This window comes from Nicotiana sylvestris, chromosome 11 (assembly GCF_000393655.2).
Source record: "Nicotiana sylvestris chromosome 11, ASM39365v2, whole genome shotgun sequence".
In the NCBI taxonomy this organism is placed as follows: domain Eukaryota; kingdom Viridiplantae; phylum Streptophyta; class Magnoliopsida; order Solanales; family Solanaceae; genus Nicotiana; species Nicotiana sylvestris.
Genome location: NC_091067.1, coordinates 46,175,607 through 46,198,995, shown reverse-complemented (window position 1 = coordinate 46,198,995; position 23,389 = coordinate 46,175,607). Strand labels below are relative to the sequence as shown.

Genomic DNA, 23,389 nt, shown 5'->3' with positions numbered 1-23,389 from the left:
GATGGACAAATGGAATGGGTCAATGCCTTCCTAGAATGCCACTTGAGGCATTATGTAAGCACGCATCAAAAAGATTGGGCAAGGCTCCTAGACATCGCCCAATTCTCTTATAACTTGCAGCGGAGTGAGTCCATGGGGCGGACACCATTTGAGTTAGCCACAGGCCAACAGCCATAAACTCCACAATCAGTACCAGCTGCGTTCGAGGGAAAGAGTTTGGAGAATTATCATATGGCCAAAGGATGGGAGGAGCAGCTTGACACTGCTAAGTCCTACTTGGATAAGGCAGCTAAGAAGATGAAGAAGCTTGTAGACCGTAAGCGCCATCCCACGGACTATAGAATTGAGGACATGGTCATGGTGAAGTTTAACCCAAGACAATTCAAGGCACTATGGGGCATACATCAGAATCTGATTCGTAAGTATGCGAGGCCGTTTAAGATCGTCGCCAAGGTAGGCAGGATCTCATACAAGCTTGACATGCCATCATATCCTAAGATCTACCCTGTCTTCCATGCAAGTATGCTTAAGCCATACCATGAAGATAAGGATGTTCTGAGTAGGGTCCAATCAAGTCGAGCGCCAATGACTATCACTACCTCGCATGATCGGGAGATTGAGGCTATCATAGATTACCAGGCCAGGCAAAAACAAAGGCAAAAAGCTACCACTATGTTCCTCGTCCATTGGAAAGGGCAATCAACGGAGGAGGCCACATGGGAACGATATGAAGACTTGTGGCAATTCAAAGATAAGATCCGAGAGTTTATACAACAGCATTGCGCCACGGTCATTGCAATATTGGGTGGGGGAGAGTGTGATGATCCACCAAGTCATTATGCCACATAGGCACCATTTGGCATATATTAATGCCATGTAGAAGCTTACATAAGAAGAAGGCTAGAATTTGTGAGAAGATTCTAGAGAAGTATGGACATTTCCTTAGGAAGAACCTAGATCCTTATGGATTTGCTAGGAAAGTCCTTGGAATCTTCTAAGCTTGTAGAGAATTCTAGAGAAAGCCCTTATCTTGTAAATATCAAGAACTTGTGTAATAATTATTATTTACACACTAGCCCTTAGGAGACTAGTATATAAAGGGGGCCAATCATTTGTAATTCACCAAGCAAACAATTCAAGTTCTCTCTAATATAAAGCTTACTTTAACAATTCTCTGGTGTTCTTTCTTCCATTCTCTTAGCGATCTTGAGTGTAGTAAGGCTGACTTGGCATATCAAGAACGTGAGAAAGTTGTACAATATCATGAGCGAGTTGTCAAGTGTCGCACGTGTACTTAATTAACAACTAAGAATGTGACAATGTGGTAACATAACGAAACACGGGGAGCGTTACCAGCACTCAATCGAGTAAACCCGGTCAAGCAAGCCTGTTAGATACTTTCTACCCAACTCACCCATGATTCAAAGAGAGTACATTCTTCGTTTATTAAATAATAGAGAGGTCATATAGACAATACCAATTCTTTACCATTAGTTACTCTGTTTAACAAGTCTCAAAATACACGCATTTTCGTGATTTGAAGTGGAACGAGTAATCCACACATAGCATGAATTGTTTGACTTTCCTCAACATCGACATACAACCCACACTATATCTACGGAGCCTCTAATAGATACAAAAGAGTACAATAATAGTGCCGGCAACAAGGCTCTGGCTATACCTCAAAACATGATAATGTAATGAACAAAAGATACATGACCCCGGAATGAAGTGGGACTCACCAAATCTGCTGGGAGGAGGGTGTGCTGCTATCACCGAGAAATGCCTACTATTATGGAACCACCTGCATCCATTAAAAAAGCAGCGCTCCTGGCAAAAGGGACGTTAGTACCGCCTAATAGCACTAGTATGTATATAACTAATCACCCTCTCAATAGAATGAATAATACTACAAGGAGGAACAATCATAAAATCAATGGAAACCTCAAATTACCAACACATCAAGTTAAGAACCAAATACATTTTCATGTAAATTTCTATATTTTTAGGTTGGGAGATCTTTAGTACCGATATACCATCATTCATAATACTACCGTACTTTTACACGGAGCTCGATCACGATCCAATCGACTAGGTCGTCTCATTTGAGACATCAACCACAATCACAATTTCAATTATAGTTTCTAGCACAATCACCACCATGTGTGTGGCATGGCGTCTGATCATGACCCGATCGGCTAGGCCGTCTCACCCAAGACATCATCCTCTTCTATCAATCATATCACTTCATAATTCTTTCACATTTTTTCAATTCATTGGCACTAGTGGCCACAATTATAACATCATTCTTGGCATTTGGTTGTATTTCATATTTCATGCTCCCCTTTTAACTTTCACACATCATCATTATTATCAACAACAAGACTTTTCAATTCACGACTTTTGGTACACACGTGAGCAATTAAGAGTCTTAGACATATAGAGATTTTTCACATCATCTGGCATGATAATCTTTATTCAAACTTGACTTGAAGTCCTAACATTTACAACACACAATCCATACTTTGAACATATTCTCGAATGATAACATAACATGACTAAAGCATTTGGCACACATACTGAACATATATTTTTCAACACAAGTTTACTCTGAATATTCAATTTCATAATAACCAATTCGGGTCTTACATAACTTCCATGAACACCGTGGGATTCAATTCTAAGAAAGGAGTTTAGCCAACACACCTTAATTGAGCTTCCTTAAACTCTAAAATGTTCCAGAATTCTTAACAACTTCAATCCATTTTAGAAATGTTACAAATTGAACTAAAATTAGGAAGATGATCACGGTTCTAGCTCATTTGAGCATTTTATCAAATACTAGGTGTGCATTAAGGTTTCAAGGCCCTTTTTATGGAGGATTCCATCATCCCACAACTCATTCTTTACCATTTTTAGCTCACAACCTTCCTACACCCTTTAATGACACATGCATGCAAAATAAACAACTCCCATGCCCAAGAATTGTCTTACTAATTACCCATTTTTAGTTAGATTTCGAAATTAAGAGTTAGGGTGTAGAATCTTACCTCTAGGATGAAGACCTAGTGTACTTTCCTTGTTAATCTTCCAAGATTTGAGTAAGAATTGGTGGATGAAGCTTAGGAACTCCCTTTCTCACGCTATGTCACTCCCTCTCTCTAGAAATATATGTTTTATCCTTATAAAATAATCCCCAAGGGTGTTTTATTAGAATGTGGTCGGGTTCAAAATTTAGAAAAATAGGAGTCCCGTTACGATCGCATACTGCTTTTACCGTCCGTGAAATAGGATGTGAAATGGTACTCCGGAACTGGGCAGGTCTGCCACACTCTGCGGCCATTATGCGGTCTGAAGATCGGTTCTGCGGCCACATAATGGGTCGCAGAACCTCCCTTCGAAAAATTTCCATGCTGAATCTGCCATCGGTATGCAGCTCGTGAAATCGTTATGCGGTCACATAATGGACCGCAAATTGGTCCTACAATTTTGCTCAAGTTTCTACTTCACTTTGCGGCCATTATATGGCCCGCAAAATGATTCTGCGGTTGTATAGTAGGCTACAGAAATGTCTTTTTCTGCCAATAATTTCCCTTAACTCCTCAGCGCACTGTTCAACCTAAAAAGTCCGTACATCTCTAAAATATTTAACACATAAGTCTATCTCGGCACCCCGAAATCCTGGGTTTTAGGTAAAATTTTATGGGGCCTTAAAAAAATCAACCGCAGGTGTACAACATCGGTACCGACATCTACCAGCAACCATATATGAATGAAAAATGATCCGAAACACATCTGCAACTCACCCGAGCCCCTCAGGACCCCGTCCGAACATACTAACGAGTCCCAAAATATAACACAGACCTACTAGAGGCCTCAAATTACACATAACAACATCGAAACAACAAATCGTACCTCAAATCAAACTTAATGAACTTTTAACTTCCAAAACTCGTGCCGAAACATATCAAATAAATCTGGAATGAAACCAAATTTCCACACAAGTCCCAAATGGCATAACGAATTTATTTCAATTCCTGGAACCACAATCTGAACCCGATATCATCAAAGTCAACTCCCGATTAAACTTATGAACATTCCAAACCTTCAAATTTTCAACTTTCGCTAAATGGTGCCGAAACCTTCTGAAAATATCCAAATGCAAATCCGGGCATACGCCCAAGTCCAATTCACTATCCGGACCTAACTGAACCATCAAAACTCTTATCCGAGGTCAAATACTAAAAATTCAAACTGGGTCAATTCTTCCAACTTAAAGCTTCCTAGTTGAAAATTATTCTTCCAAATCAATCCCGAAACACCTGAAAAACTAAAACCGACAATTCACATAAGTCATAATACATCATATGAAACTACTCAAGGTTTCAAACAGCTGAACGGAATGCAAATACTCAAGATGACCAGTTGGGTCGTTACAACCTAACAAAACATGTCAAAGTTTAGGGGAGTCTCCAACTATTCTGCCAGAATTTATATATCTGATCATCCAAAACATTATAACCCTTCATGAAAAGAGGGATTAATTTGTATACTTAAAAATTAGATAGTTTTCTTGCTAAAATAGGTAAAAGTGATATTTTGCACTCGGTATATATAAGTCAAACTCATGCATAATTAAGAAAGAATTTAAGTTATATACACATCTTAAACAGCGGAAATTGAAATATATATATATATATACACGAAATTACCGGGGGCGGTGACCCCTACCTTAAGGATAGATCCGCCGCTATCCACAGGTAAACTTTCTTAAAACATGGAAGTTGAAATATCTTGAAAATAGGACAAATTAGTTGATATAACAGGTAAATATAACTTGATAGTAATAAAAACTTCTTATAATGACATGTATATAAGTTAAATTAATCCATAATTAATTAAGCAATAATATTTGTGTCACGACCCGGATTTTCCACCATCGGGAGTCGTGATGGTGCCTACTAGTAAAAGCTAGGCAAGCCAATTGTTCCAATTACTTAACTTTTTTTCATTTTTTATAATCCTTTAACAATGGTGAACAAACATCATATAAACAGCGGAAATATAAAGCGGAAGACTGAGACGTAACAATTTAATAATGATACCAATGCCAATCCATACATAAGCTACCCAGAACTGGTGTCACAATATCACAGACTGTCTACGAATACTACAAATAAAGGTATGAAAGATAAATACAACGTTGTCTCTCAAATACATAAAAGAAACAGAATGGAAAGATAGAAGGAGACGCCAGGGCCTATGGACGCCTGCAGGACTAACTCGGGTCGCCTGATGGACTGAAGGCAGCCACCTCATAGCGGTCCAAAAGCTGCAGCACCGGGATCTGCATACAGTGCAGAGTGTAGTATCAGCACAACCGACCCCATGTGCTGGTAAGTGCCTAGCCTAGCCTCGGCGAAGTAGTGACGAGGCTAGGACCAGACTACCAAATAAACCTGTGCAGTTAAATCATATACATCAGAAAAATAAAAGCAGATATTTACAGTTAAAGATGGGAGGGGCAAAGCATGCTGCGGGGAGTATCAGATAACTACAAAATACCAATAGAGGAATGTAAGGAAAAACCATAATCCCTCAAGATAAGGTTAGACCAAACACTTACCTCAATGCCACGAACACAATTCAAGCCTCAACTATCGCTTTACCTCTTGTTTCTACCACCAATTCGCTTGTATCTAGCCTCAAGTTACTTAACGATATCAATAAATGCAGAATGAATTAATTCTAATGCATGAAAATAAGTTTTCCAATGATTTCCCCAAAAAGTCAAAAATCGACCTCGGGCCCACATGGTCAAAACCCGAGGTTCGAACCAAAACCCGATTACCCATTCACCCACGAACTCAAATATATGATTTGTTTGAAATCAGACCTCAAATGGAAGTCCAAATCCCCAAAATTCGAAAATCCTAAGTTCTACCCAAAACACCCAATTTCCCCCATGAAAACCCTTGATTTTGAGTTGAAATCATGTGAAAAGATGTTATAGATTAAAGAAAACGAGTTACAAATGACTTACAATCGATTTGGAAGAGTAGTTGCCTTTGAAAAATCGCCCAAAGATGTTTTAGGTTTGAGAGAGTTTGAAAAATGAGAAATTTTCGGCTAAGTTATGATTTAGCAGGTTGCAGATGTCGCAATTGCGACTAGGGTTTGCAATTGCGAACCCCTTCAGGGCCTGCTATCTTCGCAAATACGAAGAATATGTCGCATTTGCGACCATGAAGGAATCCCGTCACCTTCGCATTTGCGAGGGACTTGTCGCATTTGCGATGCCCCATTTGCAATGGAAGTGTCGCATTTGCGACCAAGGCCTGCCCAGGCTTGGTTCACATTTGCGACACTGGGGTCGCAATTACCAAGCCTGTCCTCTTCGCAATTGCGAAGCCTGTTCTCGCAATTGCGAGATCAGAGGGCTGGGCAAAAATATCAGATACCAGCACTTGCTCCTAAGTACAATTTCACTCTGTGGCCTATCCAAAACTCACCCGAGCTCTCGGGGCTCCAAACCAAACATGCACGCAAGTCCAAAAATATCATACGAACTTGATCGTGTGATCAAATCATCAAAATAACATCAATAACTATGAATTTAGCATCAAAATCAAAGAAAAATCTCAAGAATTCTTAAGTTCAAATTTTAACAACCAAAGGTCCGATCCATGTCATATCAAGTCCGTTTCTTACCAAATTTTACGGGCTCAACTTAAATACCATATAAGACCTGTACTGGGCTCCGAAACTAATATACGGGCTCGATACCATCAACTTTCAATACATTCAAATTTCCAAAAACTCTTAAAATTTCTATTAAACAATTTTCTTCAAAAATTCATTTCTCAATTTTGGGACCTCATAATTCGATTCCGAGCATACGCCCAAGTCCCATATTTTCCTATGGACCCTCCGTGACTGTCAAATCACGGGTCCGGGTTCGTTTACCCAAAATATTGACCGAAGTCAACTTAAATTCATTTTAAAAGCTAAATTTATCATTTTCCCCATATTTTCACATAATAGCTTTTTGGATACACGCCCGGACTACGCACGCAAATTGAGGTGTGATAAAAGTAGATTTTAAGGCCTCGGAACATAGAATTTATTTTCAAAACAAGTGATGACCTTTTGGGTCATCACAATTTGAGGGCTGAAAAATAACCGTTCGTCCTCGAATGGACATAATAAGGAAGTACCTGAGTCGGAGAAAAGATGGGGATATCGGCTCCGCATATCGGACTTGGACTCCCAGGTCGCTGCCTCAACAGGCTGACCTCTACACTAAAAATGAACAAAAGGGAAACTCTTCGATCTCAACTGACGAACTTGTTGGTCTAGAATAGCTACCGACTCCTCCTCATAAGACAAGTCCTTGTCCAACTGGACACTGCTGAAGTCTAACACGTGGGATGGATCGGCGTGATACTTCCGAAGCTTGGACACATAAAACACTGGATGCACGACTGATAAGCTCGGTGGCAATGCAAGTCTGTAAGCCACCTCTCCTAGTAGATAAAGAATCTCAACGGGTCAATGAATCTAGGGCTAAGCTTGCCCTTTTTCCCACATCTCATCATGCCCTTCATAGGCGACACCCGAAGCAACACCCGCTCGCCGACCATGAATGCCACATCACGAACCTTACGGTTGGCATAACTCTTTTTCCTGGACTGAGCTGTACGAAGCCTATCCTGAATGATCCTGAGCTTGTCCAAGGCCTCCTGTACTAGATCCGTACCCAACAATCGAGCCTCTCCCGGCTCAAACCATCCAACCGGCGACCGACACCGCCTACCATATAAAGCCTCATAATGAGCCATCTGGATGCTCAACTGGTAACTGTTATTGTAGGCAAACTCCACTAAAGGTAAAAACTAATCCTACGAGCCTACAAAGTCAATAACACAAGCTCAGAGCATATCCTCCAAAATCTGAATAGTACGCTCGGACTGCCCATCCGTCTGAGGATGAAACGTTGTGCTCAACTCGACCCGTATGCCCAACTCACGCTGAACTGCTCTCCAAAAATGCGAGGTAAACTGCATGCCTCAATCCGAAATGATAGACATGGGCACACCATGAAGACGAACAATCTCTCGGATATAGATCTCAGCTAACCTCTCAGAAGAATAGGAGATTGCCACAGGAATGAAATGTGCTGACTTGGTCAGCCAATCAACAATAACCCACACTGCATCGAACTTTCTCTGAGTCCGTGGGAATCCAACAACGAAGTCCATAGTGATACGCTCCCACTTCCACTCGGGAAGCTCAATCCTCCGAAATAAACCACCAGGTCTTTGATGCTCGTACTTTACCTGCTGACAATTCAAACACCGAGCCACATACGCAACAACATCCTTCTTTATCCTCCTCCACCAATAATGCTGCCGCAAATCCTGATACATCTTAGCGGCGCCGGGATGAATAGAGTACCGGGAACTGTGGGCTTCCTCTAGAATCAACTCTCGAAGCCCATCCACATTAGGCAAACAAACTCGACCCTGTAGCCTCAAAACTCCATCATCTCCTAATGTAACCTGATTGGTACCACTGTGCTGCACCGTGTCCCTAAGGACACACAAATGAGGATCATCATACTGCCGATCTCGGATACGCTCCAATAAAGAAGAACGAGCGACTGTGCAAGCTAACACACGGCTGGGCTCAGAAACATCCAACCTCACGAACTGATTGGCCAAAGCCTGAACATCCAAAGCAAGCGGTCTCTTACCGACTGGAATATACACAAGACTGCCCATACTGGCTGACTTCCTCCTCAAAGCATCAGCCACCACATTGGCCTTTCCCGGATGATATAAGATGGTGATATCATAGTCCTTTAATAGCTCCAACCACCTTCTCTGCCTCAAATTTAGCTCTTTCTGCTTGAACAAGTATTGCAAACTTTTGTGATCCGTGAACACCTCACATGATACCCCATACAGATAGTGCCTCCAAATCTTTAACGTGTGAACAATGGCTGCTAACTCTAAATCATGAACCAGATAGTTCTTCTCATGAATCTTCAACTGTCGCGAAGCATAAGCAATAACCTTGCCACCCTACATCAACACCAAACCAAGTTAAATATGAGATGCATCACAATAGACTATATATGGCCCTGAACCTGTGGGCAAAACCAACACCGGCGCCGTAGTCAAAGCTGTCTTGAGCTTGTAAAAGCTCGCCTCACACTCATTTGACCACCTAAACTGGGCACCCTTCTGGGTCAACCTGGTCATCGGGGCTGCAATAGATGAAAACCCATCCACAAACTGACGGTGATATCCTGTCAAACCTAAGAAACTCCGGATCTCTGTAGCTGATGCGGGTCTAGGCTAGTTCTTGACTGTCTCTATCTTCTTCGGATCTACCTGAATACCCTCTACTGAAACAACATGACCCAAGAATGCAACTGAACTCAACCAGAACTCACACTTCAAAAACTTAGCATATAACTGACTATCTCTCAAAGTTTGAAGAACTACTCTCAAATGCTGCTCATGCTCCTCCTGGCTGCGGGAATAGATCAAAATATCATCAATGAAGACTATCACGAACGAATCCAAGTAAGGCTTGAACATTTGGTTCATCAAATCCATAAAAACTGTTGGGGCATTTGTCAACCCAAATGACATCACCAAGAAGTCATAATGCACGTACCGAGTGCGGAAAGCTGTCTTAGGGACATTTGATACCCTAATCCTCAATTGATGGTATCCAGATCTCAAGTCAATCTTCGAAAATACCTTGGCACCCTGAAGCTGATCAAACAAATCATCAATCCTCGGCAATGGATACTTATTCTTGATTGTAACCTTGTTCAACTACCGGTAATATATACACATCCTCATCGATCCGTCCTTCTTCTTAACAAACAACACCGGCGCACCCCAAGGCGAGACACTAGGTCTAATGAAGCCTTTATCAAGTAAGTCTTGCAACTGCTCTTTCAACTTTTTCAACTCAGGTGGGGCCATACGATATGGCGGGATAGAAATGGGCTGGGTGCCCGGAGCCAAATCAATGCAGAAGTCAATATCCCTGTTGGGTGGCATGCTCGGCAGGTCTGAAGGAAACACCTTAGAAAATTCATGAACGACAGACACAGAATCCATTGAAGGAACCTCAGCACTAGAATCACAAACATATGCCAAATAGGCCAAACACCCCTTCTCGACCATTCGCCAAGCTTTCATATAAGATAACACTACGAGTAGAATGACCAGGAGCCCCTCTCCACTCTAAACGAGGCAACCCCAGCAAGGCTAAGGTCACAGTCTTGGCATGATAGTCCAAGATAGTGTGGTAAGGTGATAACCAGTCAATCCCTAATATGACATCAAAATCAACCATGTCCAAAAGGAATAAGTCTACTCGAGTCTTAATACCCCCAATCACCAATATACAAGAACGATGGACACGATCTACCACGATAGAATCACCCACCGGTGTAGATATATATACAGGAGCAATCAAAGAATCACTAGGCATGATCATATACAGTGCAAAATAAGGGGACACATAAGAGTATGTAGACCCTGGATCAAATAGTACTGAAGCATCCTTACTATAAACTAGAACAGTACTTGTAATAACTGCATCGGAAGCCTCAGCATCAGGCCTGGCTAGAAGAGCATAACATCGGGGCTGGGCCTCACCATTCTGAACTACATCTCTGGGACGGCCTCCTGCTGCTAGCCTCCACCTCTAGCACCCCTACCTCCACCTCTAGCTGGCTGAGTGAGCGGTGGAACACTCAGTGGCTGAACCATGGCATGGAAACCCTGGTGCTAAGAACTGCTCGGTGCTTGAGGGAAAAATCTAGCAATATGCCTCATGTTACCACAAGTAAAACAAGCCCTCAGCTACTGGGACTAATGACACTGAAAACTCTGGAGTGGAGGTGCACTGATAGGAGTTAGCGATGCACTATAGGACTGCTGATCAGAATACTGCATGTGAGAACTACAACCATCTAGGGCACCGTGAGAAGCCTGAAGCGCTGAATGAAACGGACCGGGAGGATGGCCCCTACTAAAAGAATCCTTGCCTCCAGATGAGACACCAGTGAACCTACCAGAATGACGAGGTCTCTTTTCAGACCCCTGACCACCCCCTGTGATAGAACCATCTCAACTCTCCTCGCCACATTGGCCGCATCCTGAAAAGAAATCTCGTTTCCCGTCTCCTTATCCATATGCAATCGAATTGGCTGAACGAGTCCCTCAATGAACCTCCTCACTCTCTCTCTCTCTCTCTCTCTCTCTCAGTGGGAAGTATAAGAAGAGCATGGCAGGCCAAGTCAATAAATCTGGTCTTGTACTGAGTAACGGTCATAGAACCCTACTGAAGACACTCAAACTGTCTCCGATAGTTCTGCCTCTGAGTGATAGGAAGAAACTTCTCCAGAAATAGCTGAGAAAACTAATCCCATGTCAGAGCTGGAGACCCAGCTGGTCTAGCCAAATAATAATCTCTCCAACAAGTCTTGGCGGATCCAGACGAGCAAAAAGCAGCAAACCTGTCCAATCTCTATAAGGCATTAGCAAACATAGCTGGCCCCTCTACGGTCTGTGCCACAATCTCCACATGGCAGTGAAGAGCTTGGTAAACCTGTCCAATTTACACAAGGCATCAGCAAACATAGCTGGACCCTCTCCGGTCTGTGCCACAATACCAAGCTGAACTACCCCAACTGGTTGAGCTGCTGGAGTCCGAAACTGGGGAGCCATTTGCTCTAGAGTGCGAGTAGCAGGAGTCTGGGCTCCTCCTCCATCCTGAGAGACGGTTGGTGCTATAGGAAGCAAGCCTTCCTGGGCGACACTCTCCATAAGGCCCACTAGACAGACTAGAGCATCCTGAAGTACTGGGGTGGTGATGATCCCCTCTGGGACCTGAGCTGGCCCGCTGGAACTAGATGGACTGGAACCTCCTCGTCAAACTCAACCAGAGGCTCTGCCGCTGGTGCTGCTGCTCGAGCTCTAGACTGAGCTCTGCCTCTACCTCGGGCCCTAGCACGGCCTCTGCCTCTACCCCTCACATGAGATGCTACTGGGGGCTCGGGATGCTGGTCAGCTGATGAAGCGATACATGTTCTCACCATCTGCGAGAGAACAGAGTAGAAGTTCAATTAGCATTGAGAAATCAAGTTGCGCGACAAGAAAGAATAGATGTGAAGTTTTTCCTAACTCTGTAACCTCTGGGGGTAAATATAGACATCTCCGTACCGATCTATCAGACTCTACTAAGCTTGTCCATGAATTGTGAGACCTAAGTAACCTAGAGCTCTGATACCAACTTGTCACAACCCGGATTTCCTACCCTCGAGAGTCGTGATAGCGCCTACTAGTGAAAGCTAGGCAAGCCACTTTTTCCAATTACTTAACTTTTTTTCTTTTTTATAATCCTTTAACAATGGTGAACAAACATCATATAAACAGCAGAAATATAAAGCGGAAGACTAAGACGTAACAATTTAATAATGATACCAATGCCAATCCACACATAAGCTACGCAGAACTGGTGTCACAATATCACAGACTGTTTAGGAATACTACAAATAAGGGTCTTGAAGATAAATACAACGTTGTCTCTGAAATACATAAAAGAAACAGAATGGAAAGATAGAAGGAGATGCTAGGGCCTGCGGACGCCTGCAGGACTAACTCGGGTCGCTTGATGGACTGAAGGCAGCCACCTCACAGCGCTCCAAAAGCTGCAGCACCGGGAGCTGCACATAGTGCAGAGTGTAGTATCAGCACAACTGACCCCATGTGCTGGTAAGTGCCTAGCCTAACCTCGACGAAGTAGTGACGAGGCTAGGACCAGACTACCAAATAAATCTGTACAGTTAAATCATATACAGCGGAAAAATAAAAGCAGATATTTACAGTTAAAGATGGGAGGGGGAAAGCATGTTGCGGGGAGTATCAGATAACAACGGAATACCAATAGAGGAATGTAAAGAAAAACCATAATTCAATTGCCAACAAGAATAAGGAAAACCAAACACAATATTCACTTTCATTTCTTTCTTGTTGCGGCGTGCAACCTGATCCAAAATCATGTAATATCGTTGCAGCGTGCAACCCGATCCCATTTCATATAATACTGTTGCGGCATGCAACCCGATCCCATTTTATATATTACCATTGCGGCGTAACTCGATCCTATTTCATATAATACCATTGCGGCATGCAACCCGATCCCATATATAATGCAACATCAATCACAAAAGAATCCCGACAAGGGAGCAAGAGTATAACAACAACATCCCGGCAATGGAGACAATATCATAAATAATAAAATTCCGGCAAGGGAACCAACAATGATAATCATCATATTAAGCATGAGTAAATCACCACGAAGTCACAACAATTACAATACGAGACTCACGGGCATGCTTGACACCGACGTATAGATACTCGTCACCATGCCTATACGTCGTACTCCACAATTAACACATAACAAATAAGACACAACTCCTAATCCCTCAAGCTAAGGTTAGACCAAACACTTACATCAATGCCACGAACACAATTCAAGCCTCAACTATCGCTTTACCTCTTGTTTCCACCACCAATTCGATTGTACCTAGCCACAAGTTACTTAACAATATCAATAAATGCTAAATGAATTAATTCTAATGCATGAAAATAAGTTTTCCAATAATTTTCCCAAAAAGTCAAAAAAAATCGACCCCGGGCCCATATGGTCAAAACCCGAGGTTCGAAACCGAAACCCGATTACCCATTCACCCACGAACTCAAATATATGATTTGTTTGAAATCAGACTTCAAGTCGAGGTCCAAATCCCCAAAATTCGAAAATCCTAAGTTCTACAAAAAACACCCAATTTCTCCCATGAAAACCCTTGATTTTGAGTTGAAATCATGTGAAAAGATGTTATAGATTAAAGAAAACGAGTTAGAAATGACTTACAATCGATTTGGAAGAGTAGTTGCCTTTGAAAAATCGCCCAAAGATGTTTTAGGTTTGAGAGAGTTTGAAAAATGAGAAATTTTCGGCTAAGTTATGATTTAACAGGTTGTAGATGTCGCAATTGCGACCAGGGTTTGCAATTGCGAACCCCTTCAGGGCCTGCTATCTTCGCAAATACGAAGAATATGTCGCATTTGAGACCTTGAAGAAATTCGGTCACCTTCGCATTTGCGAGGGACCTGTCGCATTTGCGATGGAAGTGTAGCATTTGCGACACTGGGGTCTCAATTACCAAGCTTGTCCTCTTCGCAATTGCGAAGCCTGATCTCGCAATTGCGAGATCAGAGGCCTGGGCAAAAATACCAGATACCAACACTTGCTCCTAAGTCCAATTTCACTCTGTGGCCTATTCAAAACTCACCCCGAGCCCTTGGGGCTCCAAACCAAACATGCACGCAAGTCCAAAAATATCATACGGACTTGCTCGTGCGAACAAATCATCAAAATAACATCAATAACTATGAATTTAGCATCAAAATCAAAGAAAAATCTCAAGAATTCTTAAGTTCAAATATTAACAACCGAAGGTCCAATTCACGTCATATCAAGTCCGTTTCTTACCAAATTTTACGGGCTCAACTTAAATACTATATAAGACCTGTACAGGGCTCCGGAACCAAAATACGGGCCCGATACCATCAACTTCCAATACATTCAAATTTCCAAAAACTCTTAAAATTTTAGTTAAATCATTTTCTTCAAAAATTCATTTATCGGGCTTGGGACCTCGGAATTAGATTCCGGGCATACGCCTAAGTCCCATATTTTCCTACGGACCCTCCGGGACCGTCAAATCACGGGTCCGGGTCCGTTTATCCAAAATATTGACCGAAGTCAACTTAAATTCATTTTAAAAGCAAAATTTATCATTTTTCCCAGATTTTCACATAATAGCTTTTCGGATACACGCCCGGACTGTGCACGCAAATCGAGGTGTGACAAAAGGAGGTTTTAAGGCCTCGGAACACAAATTTATTTTCAAAACAAGTGATGACCTTTTGGGTCATCACAACTTGAGCGCTGAAACTAAGGTAGGTGCATTTCTTCAGCATAAAAATTAAGTAGAGGAAACCTAGCAAGAGAGTTTTCAGCATTCGTACTCCATTCCTTTCTTTGAACATCCTTTCTCTCTCTTCCTTTCTCAGCTATCTTTCTATTAAGGATTCTTAAATGCCCCAAGTTCTGATCCCTTACTTTTAACTACGTACAATCCCTTTCAACTCAAAATATATATATAAAGCCCTCCACCAATAATCTTAATTCTATTAGCTTTTCTATCATGGAACATTTTCACGTTCATCGTCACATCTTCTTGTGGATTTTGATCGTAACAGTCGTCGAAAAAGGCTCAATTGCAGAGGGCATGGGCGTGAACTGGGGAACGCGGGCATCTCATCCGCTACCACCAGACATCGTAGTGAAGCTGTTAAAAGAGAACGGATTCAACAAAGTGAAACTGTTCGAAGCGGATGCAGGAGCGTTGAAGGCGCTGGGGAGATCAGGTATTCAGGTTATGGTTGGAATACCTAATGACATGTTAGCATCATTGGCTAGCACTGTTCGTGCTGCTGAGGAATGGGTGCAACAGAATGTTTCTTCCTTTATTTCCAAGAATGGCGTCGATATCAGGTTTCCTTCCTTTAACAATTTTTTGAAATTGTAAGCTTCAATATGTTGTCCTATATTCCTATCTTCAATATTAATGTCATACGTAAACGAGCAATTTTCAGCAAAGCTTACTTGTAAACTAAGGTATGGAATATCTGTTCAAGATGATGTCTCGTTAGGTGATGATGCATGGCTTTCTTTGTGCCATGTGGATAAATAAGATGTCATCAAACTCTACATGCAAAACAGTATGGATATATGTAAAATCTAGATGTCTATCGTTTTGCTTTTCTTTCTATTTTCCCGCTTATTATACCCAGCTGAATGTTTGTAATTTATAAATTTATGTGTGTAATTACTAACATAAAATTTAAGTTATACTAGTACTGACAACTATTGAACTTTTTATTGATATAATTTAACCTGTTATAATTAATATATTATTTACAGTATTATTTATCAAGTGTATTAGATAGAGTTGTCTGATGGAGTAGTACTTTTTAACTAATTTGATTGTATAAATATTTTTTATATCTCAAAACACAAAACTTAAACTCAATTGGCATATGTTACTCTGTTTCATTTGCTCATAATAGTCGTTCAACTCTTTTCCATAAGGTGTAAATATCTTTATTTGCTTATAACGAGAAGTTTTATTTTGTGTCTCGTACAATTTACATTAGTTGTATGAGGCTCCTTTTTGTCTCACAAATTTGTGGATCCCAATCTTACACTTTTGGATCCACGGAAATCTGGGTCCACAAAACTGTGAAACAAAAAAGTTAACTCATACAACTAGGGTTAGTGAGACACAAAATAAAATTTTCCATTTTTGACGGAATAGGAAGAAAAGAATAGTACGCAATTAGTCGAATTGCACCGTACTTCTTGCATTCTTTATTATTCTATTGTTTCCCTGTTTTTTCTTGGTTGTGTTCTAGCCCGCGCTGACCATTATGACTTATATTAGTAGTCAATTAAATTGTACGTTTTGATATCTTAACTTTGTGTCTTCCTTATGTTAATTGAGAAATCAATTTTAGGTACTTGTATATTACTACTACTTTTTAACTCTCTTAGCGAACAAAAGTAGTCCAATACGGAATAATTTTTTTCACATCACCATAATTATGTCGTATTTCTTCTCCATGCATTAACATTGAATTAAGAAAAATATCGTCGATCCAAACCAAAACTTATTAACCAGTTATGAAAATTGTTTACTTTCTTCTTATTTGATACAAAATTACATTTTGATTGTCTCTCAGGTATGTGGCAGTCGGAAATGAGCCTTTTCTGAAAGCCTACAAAGACACATTCATTAAAACAACATTACCAGCCTTAGAAAATGTGCAAGCAGCTCTTATTAAAGCAGGCTTAGGACGACAAGTCAAGATTACTGTTCCAATTAATGCAGATGTGTACCAAACAGACAGTGGAGTCCCTTCAGGTGGAAATTTCAGATCAGACATTCATGATCTCATGATGAAAATTGTCAAGTTCCTAAGTGACAATGGGGGTCCTCTCACTATTAACATCTACCCTTTCCTTAGCCTGTACGCTGACCCTCATTTCCCAATTGACTTTGCCTTCTTCTCGGGCTCTTCCTCTCCAGTCGTGGACGGCTCCATCACGTATAACAATGTTTTCGAAGCTAATTATGATACCCTCGTTTGGGCTCTCGAGAAAAATGGTTTTGGTTCGATGCCTATAATCGTAGGAGAAATCGGTTGGCCTACTGATGGTGATGCCAACGCAAACATTGAATATGCTAGAAAGTTCAATCAAGGTCTACTAGACCGAATTAGTCGTGGTATAGGTACCCCTAAACGGCCTACACCACCCGACATTTACATTTTCGGGCTCGTGGATGAAGATGCCAAGAGCATTGAACCGGGGAATTTCGAGCGCCATTGGGGAGTTTTTGCCTTTGATGGAGCCATTAAATACCAACTTGATTTAGGTAACAATCGAAGTCTGACACCAGCTAAAGGCGTACGATATTTGGCTAGGAAATGGTGTATAATGGCACCTGAGGCAAATGTTATGGACCCGAGCTTGCCAGAAAGTATAAATTATGCATGTAGCTACGCAGATTGCACTAGTCTTGGATATGGTTCGTCATGTGGTGGACTTGACGTTAAGACCAACGCTTCATATGCCTTTAATATGTACTATCAAACTATGAATCAACAGAAAGGGTCGTGTGAAAGGTTTCATAATTTGTCGGTCATTACAACAATTGATCCATCTCCTAGTTCTTCAAGCAGGGGCAGCTCTTCTTCTTGTCGATTTGAGATAATGATTGATGTGGGTAGGCACCAGTCAAGGGCAAATCCAGGAACTTCTTCTGCTACAAAGATCAAACATTTTTCTCTTCTTTTCTTTGTGCTAGCATTCGTAGTGGACTACTACATGTCTCTGCCTTAGCTCATTTGAGAGTTCATGTACATACGTACCGCTCCTTACTATAAATTTCTTATAAATTTTATTCTTTTCGCCAAACTAATTGCAATATCCCTTGTTCCCTCTATTTTGTGTGTTTCCGCTGTCATCATGCTTTATATATTTAATTACTTGGTTATATTAAGGTTTACGGATTCCTGCCGTTGTATAAAAATATAAGTATTATTTAATAATAATATTTAAATAATTAAAAGGAAAAGAAGGAAACTCATTTTAAGAATCGTGTTTCTTCGTACTGGTTTCAACCGTTGCCTTTCTAAATTAAAGAGTACAGCCGTTGGCTTTTGAAAGATTGTGTCTATTTAAATGTTCACTCTAACAGCCAATAGGTATTAAATGTGATACACATCTAACGATGCCTAATAAAAAAACTAGCAGTCATACAAATATAATTCGATTTTAAAGTTCGGATCGATGTTGAATACCACAGAAAATTAACATATCTATCACAACTTTATCTATCATTAGAATACAAGCAAATCAACTTCTCAAAATATTCAAATAATATTTTTTTTTTTTGATTGTTTCTAAACTACTAAATGCAAATAAAGAAAATGCAATAAAATTAGCAACTAAGTGTGCAAAGGGTGGTAGATAAGGTTAAAGAGGCCTAGAATTATTATCTTACCAATTATCAGAATCATTCTCGCTACGTTACCTATAATTCCGTCAATTTGTACTCTACTAATCATGAGAAATTTACTTACCATAATTTTCTCTCGAGCAATCACAGTAATTTAGTAGATGTATTCTCTCGAACTACCCTAACTAATAATTTCTCACTGCTCACTCTGACCACATCGAAGCTTTGTTATCTATTGTCCCACTTTTAAACCTACAATATTGATCTCTCATATGCCTAGGGAGTGATATTGCCCAACAACTACCTGAATATGTATTCTCTCTCGAGCAACACATAATAAATAGGCATAATAAAACAGTAATGATCTGATAGGTCGCTTTGAGTACTAGCTCCTTTTTCTGTGTTTCAAGACTTTTCATAGCTTAATTTGATGATTTATGACTTGCGTGCGTAGTCCGTGTCTATTTCCGAAAAGTTTAAATGTGAAATTTTGAAGAAAATATGATTTTTAACTTTAAATGTGGCTAGAGTTGACAAAGTTAATCGTTTTTTGATAAACAACCTCGGATCGATATTTTGACAAGTTTGATAGGTTTGTATGATGTTTTGGACTTGTACGCATGTTCGGTTGGGGTCCCAAGTGACCCGAGGCCGTTTCGGCGCATTATGTAAAAAGTTCAAAAAATGAGTTTTGAACTTGAAAATCTTATGTTTTAAGATCAATTCTTGAATTTTGATGTTTTGAGCTAGTGAGCGAATTTTTATCATGTTATTACACTTGTGTGAATGTCCGGATTGAAGCCCGAGGGGTTCAGATGAGTTTCGGATGTATTTCGGTTGGTTTTGGCATCTGAAGGCAATAGATTATGTGGAATGTCTGCAGGTCTCGCATTTGCGAGGACCTATTCGCAAATGCGAGCACCACGCCAAACTTGCATTTGCGATACTGGATCGCATTTGCGAAGGTGGAGATCTTCGCTTTTGCAAAGATTCTGTTGTACTTGCGATTGTGACGGAATTAGGGGAAGCTTCGCATTTGTGGACTGCCCAGGGTTCGCATTTGTCATGATCTCAATCTCCCTTAGTAGGATGTCGATGGAACCTAATCTCTAAAACTAGGTAAGCCTAATATACACGAAGAATTAACGGAAATAATAATAAAACTACCAATTAAACCAACATGTGTCATAAAAAGGACTCCACAATACAACTGAAATAACACCGAAAATCTTGTAAGACCGAATCATGAGCTCTACACGAGTGTACTAAAACATCTCTAATACAAGAATATCTATAATAGAAGTATACAGTAGAAACTAAGATAGAGGATGACTCCGAGGCTTGCAAATTCTAGCAGGTATACCTTGAAATCTCCGATCCAAGCTCAACTCACGGATGCCTAACCTGGTATGAAGTACATGGATCTGCACAGAAGATATGCTGAAGCATAGTATAAGCACACCACAACGATACCCAGTAAGTATCAAGCCTAACCTCGGTAGAGAAGTGACAAGGTCAGGTCAAGACACCTACTGGAATAAGTAAAGAAGCTGAACATGTATGGTGCAATATAATAATGGAATCAAGGAATAAAATAATAAAGAATACAACAAGATAAGCCACATTTAAAGATAAGACGATAAAGGCATAAAGAGAGGAAACACATATTAAGAACACTAAGGAAATGATGCAAACAAAACAAAAGCGATATAAATGAAAGATAACAACAAGAATTATGTTACATCCCATATTTTCGTACGTGAGAGTACGTCGTAAGCCAATTGATGTAAGCTCGGAAATGAGATCGTTTTTGAAAGTACATAACATAAGTTCATCATGTTATCTTACAGGTTACAAACCTTTAATATCATGAATAACAAGTACTAAAAGGGTTGGAAAGCTTAGACGCTAAACGAATTGAAGAAAATAAGTTTCGTCGAAAGTCGACAAGTTTGGAATGTTATAACATATACTTTTGGGGCGAGACTAGGGTGATTAACATGATGAGGAGGTAAATTTATGAGTTATTTTAGTCGTATAATAGTCGTTTATTATGTTTTTAAGTCAAGCGAGTTGTGGAACAAATGTTGGCAAAGGTCATCACAAGTTGCATTCATAATGTGCTGAAATTTAGGTCAAATGTAGCTGCACTTTTCTCCCAATATGCTTAGAATCAAGGGATGATCTAAACATCAAATTGAATATCTATGATTCTAGTTTCTAACTCATTAAACCATTTGTCGATACGACATTGTACTAGAGAAATATTCGCGTTTTCACGAGACTGCGCAGCTCTCATGGGACCCACAAAGTCGGTTTAAACTTCAGCTTGTACTTAAGTCATTTATATGTCATTTTAACACATTTTTCTCATCCACAACAGTTCCTAAACCCTCCTAAATACTCTCTAAGGTTTCTTCCATGTCTCCATGATTCTAGGGTGAAAATCTAAGATAAACACATGAATCCAACGCTAGAAACCTCGTGGTGCTTGCTAGATCGTAGTTCTTCATCTTGTGGCTATTTTGGAGGGTTCTTCAAAGGTAAGTAACCTCAGATTTAATGTTGTCCTTTATGATTAAGCTAAGAATTATTACCTTCTTCATGTATATTAGAGTTTCAAGGCGAAATACAAGTGTTTACACACCAATATGAACACAAAAGTTGATCAAGAAGAGAATACAACTCTATAGTGTTGTGGTATGATTGAGGGATGTTGTGAGCTACACCAGCTGGGGATTTCAAGTTGTATCTACTACTTAAGGTAAGTAAATCATGTTCTTAGTTGTGCTTAAGGTCAATCATGTGTTGGTTGAGTTGTTTGAGTGAAAATCTACAAGGATAGTAATTGACATGGCATAAGGAATCGTTATCTTTTTTATGGGGTGTATTGATGCTATATATATGATTTGTTGTGGCTGGAAATTGATATAAATAGTTTTATTATGTTGTAGCTAATGTTGTTAAGCTTATCTGTGTGCTAATTTAGTGGGTTGAAGAAGATAACATGAAAAATAAGATGTTGACGATAAAGGTTAATGTGCTAGGTGTGTGGACTATATTTGAAGATTATGCTTATGATATTTTGGGTTGAAAATGATATGGTAAGAATAAGTATGATGTTATATATGTTATATGCAGATTCATGGAAAAGGAATTGGATTCAAACCATATTTTGTTAATCATAAATCGAGTTTGCCGCTCAAAATGGTTGTTGAACAAATCGGAGAAAATATTGTGAATCATATTGTTGTTGTTTGGGCTGTTTGGTGGCTTTTGGTAACATATGGGATGTATTATAAATAGGTGAGGTGTTGTCCGTTTTCTTGTAGAATATTGGTTTCCAAATATGAGAGTTACAACGCTTATATGATGACAACGAGACTGTTTACTCATTGGACGTAAGAATATTATATTGAGCTTGCTTGAAGATTGGATAGAAGATTTCAAAGGTATGTTAAGGTACTTCCTTCATTCTTTTGGCATGATCTAAAATGAAATGAACATAAATGATACGCTATTTCATAACGGATATACTCCTAGCAACTAAGGTTGCCCATATTGTACTTTCCTTATGAAGTTATTCTAAGCAAGTATGTATGATCCTTAAATCCTACTGAGGTTTATATTGATGGTATGGATGTACATAATGTTAATTGAAGGTGCAACGACCTTACGTCACTCCAAAAGGTTTAGAACGTGATTCCATGAGTCCAGCATGCATTATATATAGTATCTATTTTACTCTACCGAGAAGTGCTATAGTCGGTCGGGTACGACACCTATTGTGAAACCACTGATCAGTTGGGTTTACCTAGCTCCACGTGGTCGGGTATGATTCTACCGAGCCTTATGAGGGCCGAGTACGTTTTTACCGAGTCCTCTTTGAGGCCGAGTACGATATGATGATGATGATGCCCATAGAGGCGTATGTTTTTAAAAGTTTATGTATATATATATGTATTATGCATTTCATGTCAGTAGTCCCTAGAGGCACTCAAATGTTACAGGTTGTATCTCATCTATCTCTCTTTACATTACTATTCTTGTTTATATTTTCTTGCCTTACATACTCGGTACTTTATTTGTACTGACGTCCCTTTTGCTTGGGGATGCTGCGTTGCATGCCCGTAGGTACCGATTGATAGGTTGCCAGTCCTTCAAGTATGTTATCAGCTTAGCAGAAGGTGTTGGTGCACTCCACTTGCTCCGGAGTTGCCTATTTGGTCAGTATGCTTTGGATATGTATTGATTTGTATGGCGGGGCATGTCCCGACCTTTATGATATTATGTACTCTTAGAGGCTTGTAGACAGATGTCAGGTGTATGGATAGTGGTATGGCCTTTTCGGCCTATGTTTTGAGTTTACAAATGATCATGTCGGCCTTATAGGAACGTATGTCACATGTATAAGTCTGTATATCATGTTGTGTCGTCATATATTGAGTATTCCCTTATGTTTTATTCTTGTTATCTCATGATGGGTTTTTTGGATCATTTACCCATGATAGTATGATAAGAAAGATATGTTATGTTGGTACTCGGTTGAGTAAGGCACTGGGTGCCCGTCGCGGCCCCTTCGGTTTGGGTCGTGACAAAAGTGGTATCACAGCAGTTCTGTCCTAGGGAGTCTACAAGTCGTGTCTCGTAGAGTCTTGTTTATGGGTGTGTTGTGCACCATACTTATAAGCAGGGGGATACAGA

General features: G+C 40.2%; 2 protein-coding genes across 2 annotated transcripts; both read left to right on the top strand.

Annotated features, from left to right (window-relative positions):
- Positions 1–231: 231 nt before the first annotated feature.
- LOC138881004 (uncharacterized) lies at positions 232–849 on the top strand. The gene has a single exon (XM_070161191.1). It carries the CDS (start codon positions 232–234, stop codon positions 847–849), a length of 618 nt encoding a protein of 205 aa, XP_070017292.1.
- A 14,400-nt stretch (positions 850–15,249) lies between these two features.
- LOC104234930 (glucan endo-1,3-beta-glucosidase 5-like) lies at positions 15,250–18,141 on the top strand. The gene is made up of 2 exons (XM_009788578.2): positions 15,250–15,657; positions 16,905–18,141. Exons 1-2 carry the CDS (start codon positions 15,308–15,310, stop codon positions 18,064–18,066), a joined length of 1,512 nt encoding a protein of 503 aa, XP_009786880.1. The 5' UTR covers positions 15,250–15,307; the 3' UTR covers positions 18,067–18,141.
- Positions 18,142–23,389: the final 5,248 nt, after the last annotated feature.

What these genes read in the sequence shown, in the direction of transcription:
- LOC138881004 (XM_070161191.1), top strand. Translation starts at nt 232, where the DNA reads ATGGCCAAAGGATGGGAGGAGCAGCTTGACACTGCTAAGTCCTACTTG.
- LOC104234930 (XM_009788578.2), top strand. Translation starts at nt 15,308, where the DNA reads ATGGAACATTTTCACGTTCATCGTCACATCTTCTTGTGGATTTTGATC. An exon ending in AAGAATGGCGTCGATATCAG is followed by an intron (nt 15,658 to 16,904) that starts GTTTCCTTCCTT and finishes ATTGTCTCTCAG; the next exon opens with GTATGTGGCAGTCGGAAATG.